The 18,118-nt window shown below is 43.7% G+C and overlaps 1 protein-coding gene across 1 annotated transcript in view; it reads left to right on the plus strand.

The window, feature by feature from the left end:
- DENND6A (DENN domain containing 6A) overlaps positions 1-18,118 on the plus strand; it is a 107,901-nt gene that overhangs the window by 27,524 nt on the left and 62,259 nt on the right. The window contains exons 2-5 of the mRNA XM_077452019.1: positions 7,877-7,915; positions 10,420-10,462; positions 13,174-13,286; positions 17,357-17,437. Coding sequence (XP_077308145.1) covers positions 7,877-7,915; positions 10,420-10,462; positions 13,174-13,286; positions 17,357-17,437 — 276 coding nt within the window. The remainder of the gene's footprint in view (positions 1-7,876; positions 7,916-10,419; positions 10,463-13,173; positions 13,287-17,356; positions 17,438-18,118) is intronic.

Raw genomic sequence — 18,118 nt, forward strand, 5'->3', positions numbered from 1 at the left:
TGTATATGTATGTGTGTGTGTGTGTGTATGTATATATATATATATATATATATATATATATATATACATACATACATACACACACACACACACACACACACACACACACACACACACACACACACACACAGCGACTTTCAATGAACACTCAAGTCCTAATGATCATGTTTAGTCAGTTGAAGCCATGTGCAAATCTTGATGTTCCTGAAAAGTTGAGCGTGGTCCTGTCTTTTGACCCCTCCGTATTGGTTATTTATTTTGATTGACAGCCTTACGGGCCATTAGAGAAAGAGGATGGAAGGCCATTTCTGACAGGGAAAATTATGATTTGCTTCTAATTTACCAGCATTGCCAGTGTTCTGCCATATAGTGTCCGCCCCGTACTGCGCAGGCGCAGCGCTTGCGCAGTACGGAGCAGAAGGAGGTTCGGAAAGATTAATGGTGCCTGCGCCATGAGTCGAGGTGCAAGCCCCCACCATCCAAGTGGACATAGGGCTGCACATATTAGAGGGCCCCTCGTGGGCTTGCTTCGCTTGCCACGCTTCGGGCACGGCTTTGCTGCACTCTGCTCTTTTTATTCTAACTAGGATGGTGGGGCTAGAACCTGGACTCACGGTGTAGGCACCGTTCATCTTCGGATATTTTCGTAATCTGTATCCTCTGTACTGCGCATGCACAGTACACAGCGGGCACTATCCGATGGGGGACACTATGTGATAGGACACCAGCTCTATTCCTGGAAGTTCCAGGTATGCTCATTTTTGGCAGACAGTTTCTATCTGGAGGTCATCTCTGTGTATCCACTTTGTGTGATCAGCTCGGTTGAAATTTGCCAGGGTTGTAGCAGGTTTGAAAACAGCGATTTGTAGGTTCATGGGAGAAATCTGTGCCTTATCACTTGCTCAACGTAATGTTTACAAGACACGTAGCAGTGAGCTTGGTTCCTAGGGTAAATATTAGCATTGTATTGTCAAGCCGGGGACGTGGCTACCTGTGACTGCATGTCATGTATATCCAATGTCTTGTACAAGGACTACCTCCTACAGCTCTATACAATACATTCTCTGATGGAAGCCAGGATTATACGAAGAATGTATTGTTTTAGGCCAGCGTTGGCTATTCCGACATGGTTGCTGGCAACATCGCTAAAGTGAAACTCCAGGCTAACATTGAATTCAATCGTAATGGAATCATAAGCAAAATCATTCAATATATTTTAAATAAATCCATACTAAGTCCAAGAACCGGTCTCATTATTTTTCTTTTAGTCTAGATCATTGGTCTCCAAACTGCCGTCCAGGGGGGGGGGGCAGATGCAGCACTTTGCTTGCTTTTTATTCATCTCTTGAGTCACTATTTAATCCATTGACACCAACAATGGGGCATAATTCCCTCTACTGACTCCAATGAAGGGGCAAAATTCCTCCCACTGACATCAAAGATGGGGACTTTTCTACTCCCAATGACCCCTTTGTTTATAAAGTTTGGAGACATCCGTTCTAGCTATAAAATGTATTCCAATGCAATATCGGGTAGAAAATTGTACACAAGAGCCCATGCATTTCAGGGGTTGGAACTCACCCCCTTCATCAGGGCTTAAATTAGAGCTGCACCCAAAAGGGGAAGCTCTGCTTGTCTGCCTCCTTCCCCCTCCACTTCTACATTTGGCACCTTTTGGGCGGGAACGGGTACCTGCTTTTGACATGTAGCCGCTCCCACTTCTGGCTCTTTCCCTGAGCCAAAATTTCAGCGCCAGCACTCGAGTACCTATTCAAGACTTGGCTCTCGTGAGGACACCGCTGGATGCCTGGACAGGTAAGTGTCGCAATAGTAAAAGTCAGCAGCTCACAGTATTTGTGAATGCTGACTTTAAAGTGACACTAACCTAGAGCGGGGCGATTTTTCTCAAAAAAATAAATAAAATCTGCGATTTTTATTTATTTATTTTATGATGGACACCACGCTGTTCCTGAGGAGCTGCGGCAGGAGTTTTTAGGCGAGGACGTGGCTTCGGCCTAGTCCACGGCGTCCTGCCTCGCGGACTAGGCTGAAGCCGCGGCTTCGCCTAAAAACTCCTTCCCGCAGCTCCTCAGGACTGGCGCGGTGTCAGCACCGTTCCTGGGGAGCTGCGGGCAGGAGTTTTTAGGCAAAGGCCGCGGCTTTGGACTGGGCTGAATCCGTGGCCTCGCCTAGAAAAAACTCCTGACTGCAGCTCCTCTGTGGTGTCAGTGCCGGTCCTGGTAAAAGGAAAAAATAGATTTGCCGAAAATTTTAATATGATGGGACACCGCGCTGGTCCTGAGGAGCTGCTGGCAGGGGGAGCCCTACACTAAACTGGTTTAAAAAAATATGTTCTATTAAAGTATGTATTCTTAACTCGGAAAATGCCCTTCTATTACTTTCAGGCTCTTCCAGATCTCCAATTATTTTAATTTTTTGCTGCTGACTACCTGTTAGAGGGGTTAGCTACATTGGTTCTGCATGGTCCCTATGTAACTTAGAGCATCGCCACCCTCTCCTTCTCCCGCTGGGGATGGAGTAGGGACTATGGGATGTGTAGTGTACAGGTCTTTTCTGTTTGCAAAAAACGCTGACAGGCAGGGTTTTACTAATGAGTTCAATACCACTTTAAAGCGGGATTCCACCCTAAAGTGGAACCTCCGCTGATCGGATCCCTCCCCCCCTCCGGTGTCACAATTGACACCTTTCAGGGGGGAGGGGGGTGGAGATACCTGTCAAAGACAGGTATTTTCACCCACTTCCGGGCATAGACTCCCACGGGAGTCTATGCCATTTCCTGCCCTGCCGCGCTGTCTGCTGGGACACACACAGGTCCCAGTGACAGCGCGGAGATTTCCTATTGCGCGGCGCAGCTCGCGCATGCGCAGTAGGGAACCGGGAAGTGAAGCCGATTCGCTTTACTTCCTGATTCCCTCACCTCGAATGGCGGCAGCAGCAGCCGAGGCCCGAGCGGTCGATCAGCCTCGGCTGCCGGCATCGCTGGAACCCGGGACAGATGAGTGTCCATTTATTAAGTCAGCAGCTGTAGTATTTATAGCTGCTGGCTTTTAATATATTTTTTTTTGGGCGGAATCCCTCTTTAACTTCAACAATAATAGAAATACTTTTGATAGACCATCAAGCTGTTTAAAGTATAACCGCTTTCAGACTGGCTCACATATGAGTACGGTGCCAGAATGGCTCTCCTGTACCTAGAACGTGATCCAGCACTTAATGGTAGGGGGTGTGCCGAGCATGTTCAGTGCGGCTCGGGCACTTCTCAATAGCGGGCACTATCCGATAGAACATCGGCCGATGATTGACTGCCGCCACCCGCTGATCGGTGAAGAGGGTGACAGGACAAGCTCTGTCAATGTACACAATACAGAGCTCTGTCCTGTCAGCAGGGATGTTCTGGTTTTTGTTACCCTGCAAAGCAGGGAATATAAACTAGCACATCCCTTAATAAAAGCACTTCACATTAAACACACCAAGCACTGTTAGGCACTCATTTAACCCTTTTGAGCCATTGTTATTAGTACAGTGACAGTGCATGTTATTAGCACAGATAACTGTATTCGTTTCACTGGTTCCCACAAAGTGTCAGTGTCAGACCGCCCGCCATACTATCACAGCCCCTCTATATGTTACTGACCACCGCCAATTTCATTATATAGACCATAGTTTGTAGACACTATGTTTGTGAAACCCAATATAATATACATCTTATTGGGCCTTTTTTTTTTTCTCTCTTTTACCAAAAATATGTAGCAGAATACATATTGGCCTAAATTTATGAGGAAATTCGATTTTTTTTTTCTATTGGATATGTTTTATAGCCAAATGTCCAAAAAAAAAAAAAAAAAAAATATATATATATATAAAATTTGGCATTTTGTGTTTTATAGAGCAAAAAATTTAATAACCCAGTGGTAAGCTAATAACACCAAAAGAAAGCTCTATTTGTGGGGGGAAATTGTATATATTCCATTTGTATACAGCGTGCATGACCGCGCATTTGTCAGTTAAAGTAACGCAGTGCCAAAAAGCAAAAAAAATAAAAGCCTGGTTATGAATGTTGGGGTAGGGGCGGGTTTGTATCTTCTGAAGGGCAAGTGGTTATCTAAAGGCAATTGGATTAGTAACAGAGGGAAATCTTCCAGTGGTGACACCCCAGGAGTCTCTCACTTTCGAGAGATTTCCCTCTCTGGTTTTGGTTCTGGGACAGGAAGTGAAGCGAAAACTCCCCTATGGGTCACACATGTACAATAAAAACTGACAGGGGTTATAACCCTCCCTTACAGTATACAAAATGGGGAAAAAAAGTTTTAGCTGCAATTTAAGCCATAGCAGAATCATTTTGCATTTTTACATTAGAAATGACTTATGGTTTGGTTCACGAGTGTTTAAAGAGGTGTGTGTTTTTTTTTTTTTTGGTCTTTCTTTACTTTTAGGCTCCATGCACACTGAAGCTCAAAAAAGCTATTTCTGGACGCCAGATTGCTGGCAGAAAACGCTGGTTGAAAAACCTGCTTTTAACAGCGTTTTATACTAGCGTTAATGAGTGTTTATGAGCGTTTTACAGCGTTAGCGTTAATGGGCGTTTTTTATAAAAATACACAGAGGACACTCCAAAAATCCCACAATGCATTGAAAAATAGAATGCCGAACACTAATAAACGAGCGTTTATGAGCGTTTATCAGTGTTTATCAGCGTTTGTCGTTTTTTGGCGCTGAAAAACGGCACTTTGAACGCGAATTTCTGGCGTTCAGTAAAAAGCCCATAAACTCCACTGCTCATTAAAGCTGAAAAACGTTCATGTGTGCATGAACACATAGGCTAACATAGAGTGGAGTTTATGGGCTTTTACAAAAAACGCCCAAACGCCAATAAACTGCAGTTTATCAGCTTCAGTGTGCATGGAGCCTTAATCTTAAACTGCAATAAAAAGCAAATCCTTTCACACTTTATTGCCATTCAGTAAAATGAGTCTCAGCAACAGATCATGTTATCATTCCTTAAGTGAAAATTGTGATCTGCCCTGTACATAGATGACGTGTGATCGCACTATCCTCCATGTCGGCGGACTTTCACCTGTACCACATTATGTAATCTTGGAGCCGGTGGCAGATTATTTATGGCTGGGAAAATAAGAAAGGATGTTGCTGGAATATCTCTAGAGACCTTTGTTCTGTGCTGAGCCAGCAGACTGGATTCTCTGCAAATTCTACATTTGCTGTCTCATGGTAGGAGAACGCATTGAGAGAGAAGGAAGGCCTTCTGCACAGCACTGAATTATTTTCTACCTGCCACTTTTTTCATAGTAAAGGCCCGTTACCACCCCGGCAATGTGCGGTGCAATGCAAACCTTTGTGCAGCGAGGAGCGATCTGTTGGGCAGCTCATCATGAATTCACTGTGGACTCACTTTAAAGAACTCCCATGAACATTAAAACGTTAAATGCAGGTCTACATTTAGATGTAAACCCAACATTTCATATTACTGCTATGTGCCTGCTAAACCATGTACTTGTATGAAAAAGTATTCTGTTCTCTTTTGTATTGCTTCATTTGTGTAAAATCTCTGGTGTTCCTGCTGGTCCCTCTGCTTTCTTATTAAAAACTGACCACAATAAGCAGGAGAGCACAGCACGGTCAGTTCCCTAGCTATTCTGGGAACTCAGACTGCTCTTTTTCTTTCACCAAACTTGTGATGAACCCCCTTTCATTACAGCCATTCACTGTGAGGATCAATGTACTGCTGTCTCCTCCTCTAACCCTTATACAGCTGAGAACAGAGGAAATGTGATCTCTTATAAAAAAAAAAGGGAAAAATTGTGTGTGTGTGTGTGTGTGTGTGTATGTATGTATATATATATATATATACACACACACACACACACACACACACACACACACACACACACACACACAATGAGTTGTTTTACAAGATGAGGACATGAAACCACACTGGGACCTGGAGCCCGGAGATTCCATAGCGTTATGGGTGGAATGGAATCTCCAATCCTGGGACCGGGTTTTTGGAACAGCCAGGGGTCTGGCTGGTTGATTGAGCAGGTGGGTCCTGGGCTTATAGCAGAGTCAGGATTAGGGTTCTGGGCTCTACCCAGAGAGACCGGAGGTCTCCAGGAGTCCAGAGAGTGCAGGTATGCACTAGTGAAATCCAGAGACCCAAGTCTGAGGATCAGAGCAGTGAGGGGCTGCTTTCTAGATAGACGCTGTGTGTGTTGAATCTGTGTGCATCTAAGGAGACAGATGAGAGCCTGAAGTGGAAGGCCTGAGCAGCAAGGAAGCTGAAAAGAGGTACAGTAGTTGTACAGGAACCCTGTTATTTGGCCAAGAGGGCTGAAGTGTGTAAGGCCAGGTGGCTTGGCATTTTTCATGTATTGTTTTGGGAGAAGAACCTCTGTGTGCAACCAAGTGCATGTATGAACTTTATTTTGTAACTTTTAATAAAAGTGGGCTACCATGCCCTTAAACTAAAGTTCCTGTTCACTGTGAACTTACTGAAAAGGCATCTGCTACGAGAGCTAATGGTCCCCCATGTTAAAATATATATATATACACACCCCTTCCCGACCGCCGCACAACAATATACGACAGTAGAATGGCATGGGTGGGCAAAAGGGCATACAGGTACGTCCCCTTTAAGATGCGGCATTGTGGGCGCGTGCGCCTGCCACGTACTTCGTGAATGCGGGTCCCGCGGACTCAATATCCGCCGGGTGCTCGCGATCGTGCCATGGAGCAGAAGAATGGGGAGATGCCTTTGTAAACAAGGCATTTTCCCGTTCTGCCTAGGGATATGACAGAGATCCCTGCTCCCTGTCATTGGGAGCAGTGATCGCTGTCATGTACTTAGTAGCCCACCCCTCCGCACAGTTAGAATCACTCCCTAGGACACACTTGATCGCCCCGTAGTGGTTAACCCCTTCCCTGACAGTGTCATTTACAGAGTAATCAGAGCATTTTTATAGCACTGATCGCTGTATAAATGACAATGGTCCCAACATAGTGTCAAAAGTGTCTGATGTGTTCCACCATGATGTCTCAGTCCTGCTAAAAATCGCAGATCGCCACCATTACTAATAAAAAAATTTATAAAAAAAATGCCATAAAACTATCCCCTATTTTGTAGAGGCTATAACTTTTGCACAAACCAATCAATATATGCTTATTGCGATTTTTTTTCCCCCAAAAAATGTAGAAGAATACATATTGGCCTAAACTGAGGAAACAAGAATAGAATAGTTTTTTATATTTTTGGGGATTTTTATTATAGCAAAAAGTAGAAAATATAGCTTTTTTTTTTTTTTCAAAATTGTCGCTCTTTTTTTGTTTAAAGCGCAAAAAATAAGAAACACAGAGGTGATCAAATACCACCAAAAGAAAGCTCTATTTGTGGGGAAAAAAAGGACATCAATTTTGTTTGGGTGCAAAGTCACACGACCGCATAATTGTCAGTTAAATCAACGCAGTACTGAATCGCAAAAAGTGCTCTGGTCAGGAAGGGGGTAAACCCTTCTGGGGCTGAAGTGGTTAATTTGCAAAAAAAGTTCTTTCTAGTTGTCATTTATGATGAAAATAATTTGATCCATTTTGGAATAAGGCGTTAATGTGGAAAAAATGAAGGTGCGTGAATACTTTCCAGATGTACTGTATTTTCTTTTCGTCCTTTAGGTTTAGATGTTTGCTTCAGTATTGTATAGCTTTCTATCTGTGTATTAGCGTTTTTTTTTATTTCTATTGTTTATCTTTAGTGTACATTTTTTAGATCATGTTGTATTTATCTTATACTAAAGCACCATTTTTTTTTTTCTCCCTTTTTATTTTTATTTTTTATTTTTTTCTAAAGGCTTTGTATCCTCCACATGCCAAGTTAACTGACAAAGAGGTAAGTGATGTAAAAGGATGGTAGGTGTCACTTGGTTGCAATGTTAAAGACTAATTGTACTTTATGCAGGCCATACATGGGTTGAATTCCAAATTAATTTTCTTGGGAGAAAATCTGAAATTTTGTGTGTTTTGTAATCTGGTGCCACCATTGATTTTGATATTCGACCAACCAAGCCTTTATCCACAGCTAAGCCTAGATTAAGGCTTACCTGTAGGTGCAAGAAATATCTCCTAAACCTACATGGTTTAGGAGATATGTTCAAAAGACAGGCACCGATGTCTACGGCGCAGGCGCACTGATCATGCCATTAGTGGCGGCTCCCGCGTGCATGCTCGGGAGTGCCGTCATCGCGGCTCCGGCCAGTCAAAGCGATGGAGCTGCGATACTCAGAAGTCACTCTGGGATAGATAGATGGTGGCATTGGAGGAGGACAACGAGGGTCGCTTCGGGCGCTTCCATCTCAGGTAAGTTATTCATAATGAGCTAGTATGCTATGGATTTTGAAAAATAGGATTTTTTTTTGTACTCGCCATAAAATCGTTTTCTCTGGAATTCAGCGACTGACACAGCACCTGCCCCTCCTAATTTTCTTTGTTATACTGCTTGCTAGCGTACTGATGGCTGCATGGCAGGCTGGGGGGTTGTTATCTAAGGGACCGCCCCTTGGGTGGAACTAAAAGTTCTGTGTTTTTAATAACATGTTATGCCTAAAGGTGGCGTAACAACCCAATGGCTAAGAGAGGACCTGTGTCAGTCAGTGAATTGCAGTGAAAAGGATTTTACGGTGAGTACAAAAAAATCCCATTTTTCACCTTAATGCATCCTATGCATTAAAGCGTGGTTCCACCCTAAAGTGGAACTTCCACTCATCGGATCCCTCCCCCCCCCCCCCTCCGGTGTCACATTTGGAACCTTTCAGGGGGGAGGGGGGTTCAGATACCTGTCTAAGACAGGTATTTGCACTCACTTCCGGGCATAGACTTCTTACGGGAGTCTATACCTCTTCCTGTCCCGGCGCGCTGTCTGCTGGGACACACACGGGTCCCAGAGACAGCGCAGACCATTCCTATTGCGCTGCGCGACTCACGCATGTGCAGTAGGGAACCAGGAAGTGAAGCCGCAAAGCTTCACTTCCTGATTCCCTCACCTAGAATGGCGGTGGCAGCAGCCGAGAGCCGACCGATCGGCCTCGGCTGCCGACATCGCTGGACCCCGTGACAGGTGAGTGTCCATTTATTAAAAGTCAGCAGCTGTAGTATTTATAGCTGCTGGCTTTTAATATTTTTTTTTTTTTTCCAGTGAAATCCCTCTTTAAGGTGAAAAAACGCCTGACGGTGACCTGCAAATGCTAGACTCGGGAGCGCACCCGCAAGGTAACCCCCCGGGAGAACGCCTCTCCCAGGGGGTTATCTGAAGCGTGGGAGGAGCCGAGACAGCTGCCGAGGGACCCCAGAAGACGAGGCTTGGGGCCACTCCATGCAAAACGAGCTGCACAGCGCAGGCTAAGTATGACATGTTTTTGCTGTTTTAAAAAAAAAAAAATTAACTTTAGTGTCACTTTAAGAGACACCACACTGATCGTACTAATGTCAGCAACCACCGCTTGCCAAAAGTCCTTAAGTAACAGGCAGGACCGTACCATATGAACAGAATTCCCTACCTCCCCTCGACATCGCGGGCATGAGTAGTCTGATGTACGATGAATAATAGCCTCTGTTGGGTGTAATTTACCCTATGAAGGAATTTTAGCTGTATGAATCGATTCCTGGCAGACATAAGGGGGATATATTGTTGGAGGATCTCAGACCAGTCCTCATCTGTCAGGGTGGGTATGTCTTGTTGCCAAGTCTGGAATGTCCTCCCTGCCCCAGCACTACCCGCACAGGTTAGTTTAAGATAAATGGAGGAGAGTGTCCTGTCTGTTACGGGCTGTAAGGCGCCTTTTAACAGAGTGTGTTTTGAGAACGATAGACTTAGGAAACTGCACACGGACAGCATGCCGAAGCTGCAAAAACCTGAAGTATATTCAGGGGTGGGGAGGAGGAATCGTTTTTTCTTAACCACAAGTTTTGACACATTTGTCGTGTGTTTTGACACGCACTAAAATGTGGCTCTGCTTGCTGCGTTTGGGTGAGGTGTCATTAACGATGCACGACACTACAAGTGCAACACGCATTTTTTGTGTGTTTCTTGAATGTCTGTGAAAATGCATGTTTTTAAGAATGCTCAGATGTGAACGTGACCTTCATCTCCTTTACATGGGGCAGAACAGTTAGCTAGGAAGGGAGATGTATTCGGTGCACTCACATGAATTGACAAGGGCACTGCGAATCTGACAACATCAACAGGTAGTTTTTGTATTTTCTGAAAATAATTCTGCAATATATTACGTTTTTGTTCTTGCTTTCAGTTATTCTTTAAGATCACCTTGTACATTGCCTCTCCATCCTGTATGTAAAATTACCCCTTACTTACCAGTGTGTCTTTATTTTAATTTACAGAAAACCAGCATCTGCTACCTGTCATTTCCAGACTCCAATTCAGGTAACTGGACTTTTGTTTCTTTTAATTTTTTAATTTTTCAGACAGGTAATTAGTATTTTCCAAAGTTTTGCCAGCCTCTTTTACAACCTTTTTAAACTGGTTCTAAATGCCTTCTGTGTGCAGCACACTCCTAGTACTTACCTGAGCCATAGCGTGATCCAGCGATGTGCATGAAAATATCAGCTCTTCGGGGACTCTCCTTACTCATTGACTTAGAAAGCCAATGGCCTCCACTACTGTCAGTCAAAGACAGTAAGCCAATGAGGAGAGAGAGAGGGGGCAGGGCCGAGCTGCAGCTTTGTGTGTGAATGGATACACAGAGCAGCGTCTCGGGAGCAAGCATGCTTGACTTCCCCCAGAGCAAGCGCTTTTGGTCTGAGGGCACTTGGCAGGAAGGAGGAGCCAAGAGCGCAAGCGGGGTGCCCCAGAAAAGGAGGATCGGCGCTGTTCTGTGCAAAACCATGCACAGAGCAGGTAAGTATAACATGTTTGTTTTTTAAACTTGCCTTTTAATTAGGGATGCACCGAATGGGTTTTTTGGTGCTGAAACCGATACCGAAAATTAAAAATACACTAGGCCGAAAACCGAAACCGATACCGAAACAGCACCGATACCGAAAATGACTGTTTTTTTAAAAATATTTTTATACTGGAGGTGGTCAGAGACTGGGGCCATGGTACAGGAGGTGGTCAGAGACTGGGGCCATGGTACAGGAGGTGGTCAGAGACTGGGGCCATGGTACAGGAGGTGGTCAGAGACTGGGGCCATGGTACAGGAGGTGGTCAGAGACTGGGGCCATGGTACAGGAGATGGTCAGAGACTGGGGCCATGGTACAGGAGATGGTCAGAGACTGGGGACACGGTACAGGAGATGGTCAGAGACTGGGGACACGGTACTGGGGACACGGTACAGGAGATGGTCAGAGACTGGGGACACGGTACAGGAGATGGTCAGAGACTGGGGACACGGTACAGGAGATGGTCAGAGACTGGGGACACGGTACAGGAGATGGTCAGAGACTGGGGACACGGTACAGGAGATGGTCAGAGACTGGGGACACGGTACAGGAGGCATCCCCCATGGCAGCCAGTGTGCCCAATTGTAGCCAGTGTGCCCAATTGCAGCCAATTGTAGCCAGTGTGCCCAATTGCAGCCAATTGCAGCCACTGTGCCCCATTGCAGCCACTGTGCCCCATTGCAGCCACTGTGCCCCATTGCAGCCACTGTGCCCCATTGCAGCCACTGTGCCCCATTGCAGCCAATTGCAGCCACTGTGCCCCATTGCCGCCAGTGTGTCCCATTGCAGCCTGTGTGCCATTTTGCAGCCAGCCTGTGCACTGTGTGCAGGGAAGAGAGTCGCCTCCGCCGCCTGTTTGATAACAGCGCCGGGAACATCACAGCTTTCATTTCAATAGCTGTGTGTTCCCGGCCGCGCGCCGTCACACGCAGCCCCTCCCCCTTGTCCGGGCACTTTGATAGACAGATCATCCGTCCAATCCTGTGGATGATCTGTCTATCTAAGTGCCCGGACAAGGGGGAGGGGCTGTGTGTGACTGCGCGCGGCCGGGAACACACAGCTATTGAAATGAAAGCTGTGATGTTCCCCACGCTGTGATCAAACAGGCGGCGGAGGTGGCTCTCCTGCGCTATACACCCCCCATGATGGGCGTCACCAGGGGCGGGGGCGGAGCCCTGCCCCCACCCAGGCTATGCCCCATTTTCGGCTCCATTATCGGCCGTTTTTCTCTTTCGGCAAATTGCCGAAAAGGGCATTTTCGGCCGATATGTTTCGGTGCATCACTACTTTTAATATCACTTTAAAGTACTTTTGGTTCACTCCTACTTTAACTACTTGGTGACCGCCTTATAGCAGTCTTACAGCTCCAGGGTGGCAGCTGTGTGCCAGATCACATGTGTGTGTATATACTGCAATATTGCCGCCCTGCTATAAGTCGGTGATTACCAAAAACATGTAGCAGATTACTTATTGGCCCAAATTTATGAAGAAAGTTATAATTTTTTTTATTAGATAAGTAAAACGAACTTTTTTTTTTTCAAAATTGTCGGACTTTTTTTTTAATTTTTTTTTTATAGTGCAAAAAATAAAAAATGCAGTGGTGATCAAATACCTCCCAAAAGAAAGCTCTATTTGTGGGGAAAAAAAATGACTTACTTTTTATTTGGGTACAGTGTTGTATGACTGCGCAATTGTCAGTTGCCATATTGAAAAAAGTGGCCTAGCCATGAATATTCCGGAGGTCGAGTGGTTAAAAAGTAATGGTGGCTGGAGGTAATTTCTATGAAGCATTATTAATTGAGGCACAATGTTTTTACAATATAATAGACTGGAAAAACATCCTTTCTTTTTAGCTTTCCCATTCCTAGTTATATAAAGGGTCATCAACATTTCATGAAGGTAATACTAATGATGTCATACTGTGGGAAAGTTATTGCTGTATAAACATGTAGAGGTTTGCTTGTAGCTCTTCTGAGCGTATCATGGCCTCAAAGTAAGAAAGGTCACTGGAACATTTCTGTGGCTTTGAAGTGCAGACTGTAATTTGGCATATAAATATTGATCCTGTGTTTTTTATTTGGTGGCTAGATTAATGTGTGCAGCTCCACTTCCCGGTAGTCACAGTGTTTCTGTTCTGTGACAGTGATTGATTTGAGTGAGCTCATCTGTTTGCTTTTGGCTTTCCTTTCCAGGCTGCCTGGGGGACACTCAGTTCTGCTTCAGGTTCCGTCAGTCGATGGGCAGGAAGTCATCCCTGCATTGTGTCTTGGATCAGATGGACCGAGATTCGCCCGTTTATTTAAAGGTTTGGCAACTTACAGACTAAACTAAAATAAACTAAGCTCCAGTTTGGCAAATATGTATACATTTAAAGTGTGTGTGTGTGTGTGTGTGTGTGTGTGTGTGTGTGTGTATATCTATATATCTATATATATATATATATATATATCTCGTATATACACACACACACACACACACACACACAGTGCCTTGCAAAAGTATTTGCCCCCTTGGCTTTTTACCTATTTTGTTACATTAAAGCCTTTTAGTTCAATGTTTTTTTTAATCTGAATTATATGTAATAGATCAGAACACAATCGTCTAAGTTGGTGAAGTGAAATTTAGAAAAATATATACATAAAACGATTTTTCAGAAATAAAAAAACGAATAATTGCCATGTGCGTATGTCTTCACCCCCTTTGTTCTGAAGGCCATAAAAAGCTCTGGTGGAACCAATTACCTTCACAAGTCACATAATTAGTGAAATGATGTCCACCTGTGTGTCTCATGATCTGTCATTACATATACACACCTTTTTGAAAGGCCCCAGAGGCTGCAACACCTAAGCAAGAGGCACCACTAACCAAACTCTGCCATGAAGACCAAGGAACTCTCCAAACAAGTAAGGGACAATGTTGTTGAGAAGTACAGAAGTCAGGGTTAGGTTATAAAAAAAAATCCAAATCTTTGATCCCTAGGAGCACCATCAAATATATCATAACCAAATGGAAAGAACATGGAAAGAACATGGCACAAGAGCAAACCTGCCAAGAGACAGTCGCACACCAAAACTCACGTACTGGGCAAAGTTGAAAGGTACACCATTCCTACTGTGAAACACGGAGGTGAATCGCTGATGTTTTGGGGATGTGAGCTACAAAGGCACAGGAAATTTGGTCAAAATTGACGGCAAAATGAATGCAGTATGTTATCAAAAAATGCTGGAGGAACATTTTGCATTCATCAGACAGGAACCTGCGCATGGGACGTACTTGGACATTCCAACATGACAATGATTCAAAACAGAAGGCCAAGTCGACTTGTCATTGGCTACACCAGAATAAAATTCTGGAGTCGCCATCTCAGTCTCCTGACCTCAATATCATTGAACCACTCTCGGGAGATCTCAAGCTTGCAGTTCATGCAAGACAGCCGAAGAATTTACAGGAACTGGAGGCTTTTTGCCAAGAGGAATGGGCAGCTTTACCAGCTGAGAGGTTAAAGAGCCTCATCCACAAATACCACAAAAGACTTCAAGCTATCATTGATGTTAAAGGGTATTAAGAACTGGGGTATGTAAACTTTTGATCAGGGTCATTTGGTTAATTTCTGTTTTCATTATGATTTAAAAAGAGTAACCACAGTTGACTGATAATAAATGGCTTCAGGCAAACACTAACCATGAGTGAAAGAAACGTTTTTGTGTTATCATTCATAGTCTCTAAAAAATGGGCAAGAAATCAAAAGTTGTGGCAGGGTATGTAAACTTATGAGATATATATAGATAGCTAGATAGATGGATATCTTTATCAAAACTGAAGTAAACAGAATCTGTAGCAGCTGTGTATGGCAACTAATCAGTGTTTGAATTACATTTTCTCATTTAATAACTTTTATTGATTATAATCAAACACAAATACAGCAGTTTGCTTCAGGTGTAAACAAGAAAGATTTGTATGTACACAGTGGCAGTTCAGGGGTGCCGTACAATCACTGTGAGTGAGGGTCACTTTGATTTATGGCACCATGGTCACTTCACCAAACACACGTTTTCTCACACTTGCCTCAAGGGCTGAGCCTTTTGGCTAGGACCAGGGGAAAATTGTATTCCTGGCCGAAGGGCCTGACCATTGTATTGCAACGATCACTCTTTCACTACTCCCACTTCCTTCTCCCCACTTTACTTTTTAATTCACCCCTGTGTTCGTCACTTTTTTGTATTTTTTTTGTTTGATGTGTAACACGTTTGTATATATGTGATAAGTAGGGTGTGGGTCCTCAGGCCTACCCTGAACATCTTGGGATGGGGGTGGACATAGGCCCTTTGGCTTGAGTCTCCTTGTTTAAAGGTATCAGTCAGCATAAGGGTACAAAAGGGTTTCCAAGGCATTAGATATACCATGGAACACAGTGAAGACAGTCATCATCAAGTGGAGAAAATATAGCACAACAGTGACACTACCAAGAACTGGATGTCCCTCCAAAATGAAAATACAAGCAGAAAACTGGTCAGGGAGGCTGCAAAGAGGCCCACAGCAACATTGAAGGAGCTGCAGGAATATCTGGCAAGTACTGGCTGTGTGGTACATGTGACAACAATCTCCCGTATTCTTCCTATGTCTGGGCTATGGGGTAGAGTGGCAAGACAGAAGCCTTTTCTTACAAAGAAAAACATTCAAGCCCAGCTAAATTTGACAAAAACACAACTGAAGTCTCCCAAAAGCATGTGGGAAAATGTGTTCTGGTCTGATGAAACCAAGGTGGAAATTTTGACCATAATTGAAAAATATTTGTTTGACGCAAAAAAATGCACATCACCAAAAGAACATCATAAACACAGTAAAGCATGGTGGTGGCAGCATAATGCTTTGAGGCTGTTTTTCTTCAGTTGGAACAGGGGCCTTAGTCAAGCTATAGGGGATTATGTACAGTTCCAAATACCAGTCAATATTGGCACAAAACCTTCAGGCTTCTGCTAGAAAGCTGAAAGGAAGCAGAACTTCATCTCTCAGCATGACAATGACCCAAAGCATACATCCAAATCAAGCAATGGCTTCACTAGAAGATTAAGGTTTTGGAATGGCCCAGCCAGAGCTCAGACCTGAATCCAATTGAATATCTGTGTGGTGACTGGGCTGTGCACAGGAGATGCCCTCGCAATCTGACAGATTTGTAGTGTTTTTGCCAAGTCAAGATGTGCCATGCTGATTGACTCGTACCCAAAAAAAACTGAGTGGTGTAATAAAATCAAAAAGTGCTTCAACAAATTATTAGTGCATGGGTGTGCACACTTATGCAACCATAATATTTTAGTTTTTTTAGTTTGACTTCCCTCCACCTAAAAGATTTCAGTTTGTTTTTTAATTGAGTTGTACAGTTTATAGGCGATTATTAAAGGTGGAAAAAATGTTCTGCAATTTTATTTATCGTTGTCTAATTTTTTTACATCAGAGAAATGTAACATTTTAACAGGGGTGTGTAGACTTTTTATATCCACTGTAGTTGTCTTAATTTTTGAAAGCCTTCTTGAGCACCTTTTAAGTTCTTTACCACAGTGTTTTCATATGAAAATGTCACTACGTCCCAGTAGTGTTTAGAGCTGACCCACCTCCTCCCAGCTATTGCCCCTTACTGTGAGAGGAGGTGGGCTGGGACCAGTCAGTTTGCTCTTCACACCGGTAGAGCTACCCATACACATTTTTGTGTTTATCGTATGAAGGTTGCAGGATGGACGGATTCTTCTCTTCTAGCCTATTCTGACAGCCATTGCCGCCTTTCAAAATACCTTGGCTTTTTCTATATGTCAATCAAGGCAGGTCGGACGGAGGGTGCCAACAGGACCCCCCCCCCCCCCCCCCCCACAAAGTTAATTTCAGCCGGTTCCTGATGCAATACAAGCAATGTATGTTCAGCTTATGACATAATTGAATTTTGATTATGAGTGCGTGTAGCAATTTTGAGTGCGTCTAGCAATTTTAAGGATGTTGCATTAGACTGATTAAATAACACCAAAAGAAAGCGCTCTTTGTGAGAAGAAAATTATAAAAATGTAATTTGGGTACAGTGTTGCATGACCGCGCAATTGTCATTTAAAGTGTAACAGCGCTGAAAGCTGAAAATTGGCCTGGGCAGGAAGGGGGCGAAACTGGCGTGTATTGAAGTGGTTAAAGATTGTGTTTTTAAGTTCTCTGCATTTGGTCTAAAGTGCATCTGAACAAATAACGACTTTATTGTAAAAGCGATTCATCGTCAAATACCTCTGAAAATGTCACAGAGAGAAAAAAAACAAGCCTTCTAAAATTTTGTTATATAAAAAGACACATTGATTTTTTTGCTTCAAGACTTTAATTCATATATATCTGTCTTTTTAACAGAAAGATCCATCCTGTTTCTATGGTTACGTATATTTTCGACAAGTCCGGGACAAGACATTAAAAAGAGGATATTTTCAAAAGGTAATTAAGAACGTGACAGCTGCATCAAACGCCGATCTCTGGCTGCGGGTGCAATTAACCCCGACTCGCATCTCGCTGTCTGCGGTTTGAGTATAAATGGGTGCTCTGCGACAGCTCTCAAAACTTCTGAAACCTTTGTTATGTGTTTGTTTTCTGTAACTAGACCTAAAAATGTTAATCTGGTTAAGTTCACCCATACAGATCACTGTCTGCTTTCTGAAAGGCTCTAATATACATAGCATGATGCAAAATTGGATTTACTACTATGACATAATGATGGCTTTTAGTGCTGCTATGCTAAGTGTCTTCTATGGGTAGGTTAAAGGACCTACATTTCCAAAAGGGTTTTAATTAGATAACTTTATATAGTTAAAATGATTCTAAAGCCAAGGTATGTTTTACCCTATTGCATTCCCTGTATTAGGGTAACAAACTGTTCCAGTATTTGTATTTCACCCTCCTCCTCCCTTATACTTTCCTGAATCCTCACTCGATCCAATGCTGTGCCCATCTCTAGCAGCTCTCTCCTCTCTCCCTACATTCATAGGACAGAGAGGCAGCAGTGGAAGCCATTGGTTCCTGCTGCTGTGTCTGTGAAATCCTGAGAGCATGTCATTGTCTATGGATTCACACAGCCTGGCTTGGGAGTGAGCATACACTATATGAAGCTGCTTCCTATGG

This window comes from Lithobates pipiens, unplaced genomic scaffold, assembly GCF_037356315.1.
Source record: "Lithobates pipiens isolate NorthernLeopardFrog02 unplaced genomic scaffold, aLitPip1_a1.2 Scaffold_23, whole genome shotgun sequence".
NCBI classification, from domain to species: domain Eukaryota; kingdom Metazoa; phylum Chordata; class Amphibia; order Anura; family Ranidae; genus Lithobates; species Lithobates pipiens.